This window comes from Oncorhynchus tshawytscha, linkage group LG24, assembly GCF_018296145.1.
Source record: "Oncorhynchus tshawytscha isolate Ot180627B linkage group LG24, Otsh_v2.0, whole genome shotgun sequence".
Lineage (NCBI taxonomy): Eukaryota > Metazoa > Chordata > Actinopteri > Salmoniformes > Salmonidae > Oncorhynchus > Oncorhynchus tshawytscha.
The window spans coordinates 13,362,019-13,370,955 of NC_056452.1; the positions used below are offsets into that span (position 1 = coordinate 13,362,019).

The 8,937-nt window shown below is 43.0% G+C and overlaps 1 protein-coding gene across 1 annotated transcript; it reads right to left on the reverse strand.

The window, feature by feature from the left end:
- Positions 1–4,044: 4,044 nt before the first annotated feature.
- LOC112223298 (interleukin-21 receptor) lies at positions 4,045–8,736 on the reverse strand. Its single transcript, XM_024386312.2, has 8 exons — positions 8,585–8,736; positions 7,435–7,579; positions 6,888–7,090; positions 5,523–5,683; positions 5,269–5,437; positions 5,070–5,157; positions 4,882–4,960; positions 4,045–4,789 (listed from the first exon to the last, which is right to left on the reverse strand). The coding sequence occupies exons 1-8, from the start codon at positions 8,652–8,654 to the stop codon at positions 4,367–4,369; spliced, it is 1,338 nt and encodes a 445-aa protein (XP_024242080.1). The 5' UTR covers positions 8,655–8,736; the 3' UTR covers positions 4,045–4,366.
- Positions 8,737–8,937: the final 201 nt, after the last annotated feature.

An 8,937-nucleotide genomic window follows, 5' to 3' on the forward strand; every position in this document is an offset into this window, starting at 1 on the left:
CAGAGGGTGCCGGTCAAGACTCAGGGTCTCAAGCTTAATGATGAGTTTAGAGGGTACTATGGTGTTGAATGCTGAGCTGTAGTCAATGAACAGCATTCTTAAATAGGTATTCCTCTTCTCCAGATGGGATAGGGCAGTGTGCAGTGTGATGGTGATTGCATCGTCTGTGGACCTATTGGGGGTAAGCAAATTGGAATGGGTCTAGGGTATCGGGTATGGTGGAGGTGATATGACCCTTGACTAGTCTCTCAAAGCACTTCATGATGACAGAAGTGAGTGCTACAGGGCAATAGTCATTTAGTTCAGTTACCTTAGCTTTCTTGGGAACAGGAACAATGGTGGCCATTTTGAAGCATGTGGGGACAGCACACAGGGATAGGGATTGATTGAATATGTCCATAAACACACCAGCCAGCTGGTCTGCGCATGACCTGAGGATGCGGCTAGGGATGCCGTCTGGGCCGGCAGCCTTGCGAGGGTTAACAAGTTTAAATGTTTTACTCACATCGGCCACAGAGAAGGAGAGCCCACAGTCTTTGGTAGCGCGCAAAGAAGTTGTTTCATTTGCTTGGGAGCAAGACACTGGTGTACGCGACGGGGCTGGTTTTCTTTTTGTAATCCGTGATTGTCTGTAGACCCTGCCACATTCGTCTCGTGTTTGAGCCATTGAATTGCGACTCTACTTTGTCTCTGTACTGACGCTTTGCTTGTTTGATTGCCTTGCGGAGGCGCCAGTGTGGTTCCCACCGTGAAGCATGGATGAGGAGGTGTGATGGTGTGGTGGTGCTTTGCTGGTGACACTGTCTGTGATTTATTTAGAATTCAAGGCACACTTAACCAGCATGGCTACCACAGCATTCTGCAGCGATACGCCATCCCATCTGGTTTGCGCTTAGTGGGACTATCATTTGTTTTTTAACAGGACAATGACCCAACACACCTCCAGGCTGTGTAAGGGCTATTTGACCAAGAAGGAGAGTGATAGAGTGCTGCATCAGAGGACCTGGCCTCCACAATCACCCGACCTCAACCCAATTGAGATGGTTTGGGATGAGTTGGACCGCAGAGTGAAGGAAAAGCAGCAAACAAGTGCTCAGCATATGTGAGAACTCCTTCAAGACTGTTGGAAAAGCATTCCAGGTGAAGCTGGTTGAGATAATGGCAAGAGTGTGCAAAGCTGTCATCAAGGCAAAGGGTGGCTACTTTGAGGAATCTCCAATAAAAAATAAATTTAGATTTTTTTCTAAATCAAATTTTTTGGTTGCTACATGATTCCATATGTGTTATTACATAGTTTTGATGTCTTTGCTATTATTCTACAATGTAGAAAATAATAAAAATAAAGAAAAACCCTCGAATGAGTAAGTGTATCAAAACGTTTGATTGGTAATATATATATATATATACTGCTCAAAAAAATAAAGGGAACACTTAAACAACACAATGTAACTGCAAGTCAATCACACTTCTGTGAAATCAAACTGTCCACTTAGGAATCAACACTGATTGACAATAAATTTCACATGCTGTTGTGCAAATGGAATAGACAACAGGTGGAAATTATAGGCAATTAGCATGGAGAGCATGGAGGCGCTACCAGGAGACAGGCCAGTACATCAGGAGACGTGGAGGAGGCCGTAGGAGGGCAACAACCCAGCAGCAGGACCGCTACCTCCGCCTTTGTGCAAGGAGGAGCAGGAGGAGCACTGCCAGAGCCCTGCAAAATGACCTCCAGCAGGCCACAAATGTGCATGTGTCTGCTCAAACGGTCAGAAACAGACTCCATGAGGGTGGTATGAGGGCGTGCAGGACGTTTGGCATTTGCTAGAGAACACCAAGATTGGCAAATTCGCCACTGGCGCCCTGTGCTCTTCACAGATGAAAGCAGGTTCACACTGAGCACATGTGACAGACGTGACAGAGTCTGGAGACGCCGTGGAGAACGTTCTGCTGCCTGCAACATCCTCCAGCATGACCGGTTTGGCGGTGGGTCAGTCATGGTGTGGGGTGGCATTTCTTTGAGGGGCCGCACAGCCCTCCATGTGCTCGCCAGAGGTAGCCTGACTGCCATTAGGTACCGAGATGAGATCCTCAGACCCCTTGTGAGACCATATGCTAGCGCGGTTGGCCCTGGGTTCCTCTAAATGAAAAACAATGCTAGACCTCATGTGGCTGGAGTGTGTCAGCAGTTCCTGCAAGAGGAAGGCATTGATGCTATGGACTGGCCCGCCCGTTCCCCAGACCTGAATCCAATTGAGCACATCTGGGACATCATGTCTCGCTCCATCCACCAACGTCACGTTGCACCACAGACTGTCCAGGAGTTGGCGGATGCTTTAGTCCAGGTCTGGGAGTAGATCCCTCAGGAGACTATCCGCCACCTCATCAGGAGCATGCCCAGGCGTTGTAGGGAGGTCATACAGGCACGTGGAGGCCACACACACTACTGAGCCTCCTTTTGACTTGTTTTAAGGACATTACATCAAAGTTGGATCAGCCTGTAGTGTGGTTTTCCACTTTAATTTTGAGTGTGACTCCAAATCCAGACCTCCATGGGTTGATAAATTTGATTTGCATTGATCATTTTTGTGTGATTTTGTTGTCAGCACATTCAACTATGTAAAGAAAAAAGTATTTAATAAGAATATTTCATTCATTCAGATCTAGGATGTGTTATTTTAGTGTTATTTTAGTGTTCCCTTTATTTTTTTGAGCAGTATATATATATATATTTAGATGTTACTGTCCCCACTACAACAAAATATAAAACATTTTCCTTGAAACATTTAATTGAAATACTGTAGAATTCCATTAATTCCTATGGAGGACTGCTCTTTTTAGGGAGTGGCAATATGGCCGACCGGTGGCTTCAAAGCCTCTCAATGACCAATGCATGGCATCAGCAATCCAGGGTTTATATACATCATTGATTGAATTAGAGAAGTGTCTTGACCAGGGTTTTCCCAAACTCGGTCCCATCATGAAGCTTTGATTATTTGAATCAGCTGTGTAGTGCTGGGGCAAAAAAAGTGCTGTGAGGGTGGGATCATTTAGCCATTTGATTTAGAATTTTAGGACCCCTTCAGGGTCCTATCTTTTTTAATGTATTTGTCAAAATATTGAATTTGGCCTTTACTACGACAGCCCATAGAAACACATCAAATAACACATTCATAAATGGATAAAAAGACAGTCAAAAAAGGTATCATAAGGAATAGGGTTTTGAAGTGTCTGTCCTATATCTAGGAGATATAAGAAAGCTTAGGAAATATATATATATACTGAACAAAAATATAAACACAACATGCAACAATTTCAATGATTTTACTGAGGAAGGAAATCAGTCTTTTGAAATATATTCATTAGGCCCTAATCTATGGATTTCACATGACTGGGCAGGGGCACAGCCATATGGGTGGGCCTGGGAAGGCATAAGCCCACCAGCTGGGGAGCCAGGCCCAGCTAATCAGAATGAGTTTTTCCTAACAAGATAGAAATTCTCCTCTTCATCAACTGTCTGGGTGGCTGGTCACAGACAATCCCACAGGTCAAGAAGCCAGATGTGGAGGTCCTGAGCTGGCGTGGTTACACGTGGTCTGCACTTGTAACGCCGGTTGGAAATTCTCTAAAATGACATTGGAGGCAGCTTATGGTAGAGAAATTAACATTCAATTCTCTAGCAACAGATCTGGTGGACATTCCTACAGCCAGCATGCCAATTGCATGCTTCCTCAAAACTTGAGGCATCTGTGGCAAAACAATTGTGTTGTGTGACAAAACTGCACATGTTAGAGTGGCCTTTTATTGTCCCAAGCACAAGGTGTAATGATCATGCTGTTTAATCAGCTTCTTGATATGCCACACCTGTCAGGTAGGTGGATTATCTTGGCACAGCAGAAATGCTCACTAGCAGGGTTGTAAACAAATTTGTGCACAAACTTTGAGAGAAATAAGCTTTTTTGTGCGTATGGAAAATTTCTGGGATCCTTTATTTCAGCTCATGAAACATCGGATCAACACTTTATATGTTGCATTTATATTTTTGTTCATTATATATAATATATGTTGTTGTTTTTTTACACATATTTAACCCCTTAATTTTGTTGGCACAAAACTACCTCCATATTTCCATTAATTTGTGTGGGTTACCTTTAAGACACTGTTTTCGTCACCGATTTTTGGGATGTCTCCTGGTCTGACTAACAGCGCTGTAGCTCTGCCAATTTCCACCGCAGATGTGGAAGGGAGACATGGGCGGATCTGGTGGATTGAGACGCAGCTCATACAAAAAACATATCTCTAACTTAATCTGACTGATTTGGATGGGGATTTTGTATTATGTTGCTTAGATTGACACACCGGTGCGTCAATAGACACAAGGGGTAAGTTCCTGACAATTCCCAGTATCTGATAGGGTGCAGTAGTCACTGCTGCTGTTCACGTTGCTGTACCAGGCACTCTCCCGCTCCAGAGATGTGGTGCTGTGCAGCCAACACCCCGAGTCTGCTTCGATGGTGCTCTCTGGCTCACTCAGAGACACACTCTTCAGTGGGCCTCTGGGTGCCGGGAGTGGTGACCCCAGAGATACAGCATAAGCAATGCCCAGGAAAAGCGCATCAGACGCTGGGTTAGACAGGTTGTCGCTGGGGCCCTCCTGGATCATGTGATGGGGCACCAGTGAGGAGTGGTCATCATCCCAGACCGGTATGGTCTCAGTCAGGGTGTCGATTTGCAAGGTTTCCTCTGTCTTGAATAAGTCTGCCCCAGAGCCTGGGGTCACAACCCAGCTCTACAACCAATCACCACAGAGTGTGTTATTGTAATGCTCACGTCTCGTTGAGAAGTATTAAATGAATCAAGGGTGACATAAGTCTTCCTTACCCTGAAGTCCCCCTCACAGTCAGCGTAAAGGGACTGGAAGTATGGTGCTGGAGTTGGGATGAAGGTGGATTTATTCAACCTGCAATATATGAGACGTTTCCACACCCCATGAATTACATGATAAATGACATGCATCTGTTCTTCCACCTACTGTAGATGTCACCAAAGGTAAGGCAATCCAAACGTACCTTACAATTGGAATGTAGCACAGAATTAGCAGTACTGGAACCAGCACACATAAGATGGCAGTAAATGTGTTTGTTGGAAATTCTCCGACTAAGGGGACAAAGAACATTGGAACAGCATTAGCCTGTAGAAACACAGCACAGGCAAGGAGTGGGCTCAAATTGTTCTAGTAAAGTGCCTAATGTCTTGATGGAACCATACCTTTTTGTGTGGGATCAGTCCTCCAACGAACCTCCGTTGCCCATTCACTCCACTGGCCTTGATACTGTTGTTGGTTGGGGATGGACCTCACGTTTACAGTGTACTCTGTGTCTGGCTCAAAATTTTCATTGTTCACTGAGATATTAGTTGAGTGTGGAACTTCGACTACCTGTGGGGAAAAATATGAGGAAATAAATCTGTTTATTCTCCGGCTTTATTTTAGAAACATCTTTAGCCGTATTTGAGTGTCTTACGTTGCCTTGGTGGCCACTTCTGTAGAACCAGAGTTGGTACTTCAGGTTGTCAGACAGAAGATTGCCAAATTGTAGATATTTCTCATAGCTACTCATCCAGGTAACATGGTGTTGACTTGACATCCGGTTGACGGTGAGATTGAATGGTGCATTGGGTTTGACTGGGGAGAGAAAGACACCTATGTCAAAGCTTTGGGATGGAATTAAAGTGTCCACAAAAAGAAAAGCTTCCCACGGCCGGTCTGCTCATTAGGCAGCATTAAGCGGTCATCTACGGCAGCAGGTTGACGAGGGCGGCATTTTCTGAGCTAAACTGACCAAGACGCACCTCCAACAACAACATTTAAAATCTCACATAATTCTGCCCAAAAACAATGACAATTTCTCTCAACCAGTGGCATAGGTGTTTTTTAGGTGAGCGCTGATGCCGCCCTGTGATAAGCAGTGTCCATTCCTAGCGCGCCTATCCAGGGTGCTGTTGGAGAGAAGCATGGCTGCGCCGCTCCACCAACGTTCCGCAAAAAAATAATCCCACATAAATCATGTAGCAGATATAGGATATGGTTGAAAGAGTATGGAGACTTTTCTTTAGCCCACAGGCTGGAGATAAAATGTATGACAATGTAATGAGATGGATACTTTTTTACATCATGCAGGTTTCTCTGATCAAATAGCCTAACATAAATGGTGCTCAATCAAATACAAAATGCGCTGTTATGTGAACAAACATCATATCCTGCAAACAGGACAGGTCAAGGTAAAATGGACAACCACAACTTTTGTCCAAGAGTTTCACTCCATTGTCATGATCAGTGGTTTCAAGTTTGTATCCGTATCCAACTTTTATTCAGAACCACAAAATTAACCTGATGTCAACGTCCTGGAAAATATGTATTTTAAACATATGAAAAATACCTTTTCACTTTTCATTCAAGACCTAAATTGAACCTAACTTCAACGTCTGGAAAATACGTCTTTATGACATCTTTTCAACTTAATTTTGCTTACTGGGACTATTCTAGTTTTGGGGGGCAGCATTTTTTGGTCTAGCCTAGGGTGGCAGAATTGCAAGGACTGGCCGGTTATGCTTTACTTTACAGTGGCCTTATTACTGTGTAATGATTCCTGTAATTACAGTGTACCAAGTATTGTCATTATTCATTATTACGCTGTAGTTACAATACTTGTTATACTGTAATTACTTGAGTTAGTTACACAGTAATAATGACACTGTAAAGTAAAGTGTTACCTAGCTTCCCAAACCAACAACTTCAACAAGTAGCTATGCTTGTCAATTGAAGTTTGCATATGGGTAGGCATATCACAAAGTCATGTTTGTATTGTAATTCTGTAATAAGCACTTACTATGCTTTACTGGCATGTATTCCTTATCCAGCAAGGTGGCGCTTACATGTCCATTGCTTCTGTTGTGATAGAGAGTGATCTTAAATCTTGAAGTGTCAAAAAAAAAATCGGACTCCTCATCAGGTTCTGGATCAACAGCAGAATCTGGATGGGAAGTGTCCAATGAACAGGAGTAATAGCCATCGGTTTTCTTCAGCTTCCCGCTGTGTAATGAGTGGAAGTGAACAGGAAACAAATAAAGCTGGAATCAATATGAAGTCATAACATGTCATTTACACACATTGCCTCAGTGTGTACTGTGTATACAGTGGTTCTTAACCTGGGGTACATGGCCTATCCACAGGGGGTACTTGGGAAGACTAATAAGAACATAGCCCACTGCTAAAATGCACATGAGGGGTAACTTAGTCGGTACTCCAGGCAGAGCAAATGTGGTAGGGGGGGTAGACTAGGGGTACATTAACCAAAAAAGGTTGATAACCACTATACTAATACATTTAAATTAATGTACTCATATTTTAGCAATATGAAATAGTGGCGGTCTCACCCATCAAATACCGTCCCGAAAGAGAGGTCCTCAATGCGCAGCCAGTAAGAGTACTGGTCTGTATGAGCAACCTCTGGCAGGATGCTCAGGGAACAGTTAATGGTGAACAGGTAATCACTTACACAGTCAAGGCTATATTCATGACCTGGAAGAGTCCACATGAAATACAACTGTATAAGCACTGAAAACACACAATGGTGCTTTACACCAGGGTTTCCCAAACTAGGTCATGGGGCCCCCCCTGGGTGCACGTTTAGTTTTGAAAGCTTAATGATGACTTGGTTATTTGAATAAGATGTGTAGTGCTAGGGCAAAAAAACAAAAACGTGCACCAAGGGTGGGCCTCAGGACTGAGTTTGGAAAACCCTGTCACACTAACCACAATATCCTTATCTCGCACACCACAGAGAAATACACAATTCACACACAATATGTAAAATATATAAATGACATGTTTTGATGCACTGTAGGATTAAACAGAGGTGTGACCAAATTAATACGCTTCCTTACCAAGAAATACAAAATGTATTTAGCAAAGAATGAATTACATGTGTGTTACATCGCATTTATTTCACACAGAACCTGTAATGGCTTTGCAAACCATTACAGACTACACACAGACACCCTCAACTTACAATAGTCATCAGTCAATATTACATTTATTTGATAATCGAGCAAATGATGGTAATATTTTGTTTCTCATATTTAAAGTTGATAATTTATTCTCCAAATTGTTTAACTGTAAACCCATGCCATTTGTTGTTATATATATATTTTTTAAGGATTTACTCTTGTTCTTGATCAGTGAAACTAAACCTGACACATGTGATGGTGATAAGTGAGTTAATTAACACAAAGCTTTCAAAAAAGAGGCGAGTTCAGCAGGACACATTTTGGAATGTTCAGATAGAAATAGGTTACGTAGAACAAACATGCATCTCTGACATGTAGAACAAAGGAATCATGTCTGCTCTATTCATGGCATTTCTGTCTGCAACATTCGACAACGTTTAGCAACTGAACGTGGCCCAGGTGTGTGCCAGGTTTTTCAAAAGGGTATGTCTTGTAGGCTTCTGCTAATGTGGTGTTATACAAGCAGTAGAACTGTTTATCAAGTTAGATAAATGTTAATTGTAAATGAGGTGTTTACCTGTTGTGGTATGATTCCCATTCAGGCAGATGATACTGTAAGACAGGACAATGGTGAGGAGCAGCCACATACTTCTGTATTCCCTGGGACACGTCTGTTGTTAACATTGATCAGGTATGGCATTACGTTGCTCTACTTTGACCTGACCTGGTCTTGTACCAAAGGAGCTTGACTGAGGTCTCTATGGCAAAACAACTTGATGCCTGAAACTGAAAGTAGGAGGAGGATCCAGATTGTGACTTTATTCGGATAGCTATCACCCGCCGCTGTCGTATGAGGTGGAGGATGTGCTTTTTTTTTATAAGAGCAGTTTGTGGGGGACTTGAAAAGTTGATTAAGTGGGTGATGTGCTC

Coding starts and splice junctions, on each gene's coding strand:
- LOC112223298 (XM_024386312.2), bottom strand. CDS start 8,654: ATGTGGCTGCTCCTCACCATTGTCCTGTCTTACAGTATCATCTGCCTG. Junction 7,580..8,584: donor TGGGAATCATACCACAACAG/GTAAACACCTCA, acceptor GGACTCTTCCAG/GTCATGAATATAGCCTTGAC. Junction 4,961..5,069: donor TGCTACATTCCAATTGTAAG/GTACGTTTGGAT, acceptor CATATATTGCAG/GTTGAATAAATCCACCTTCA.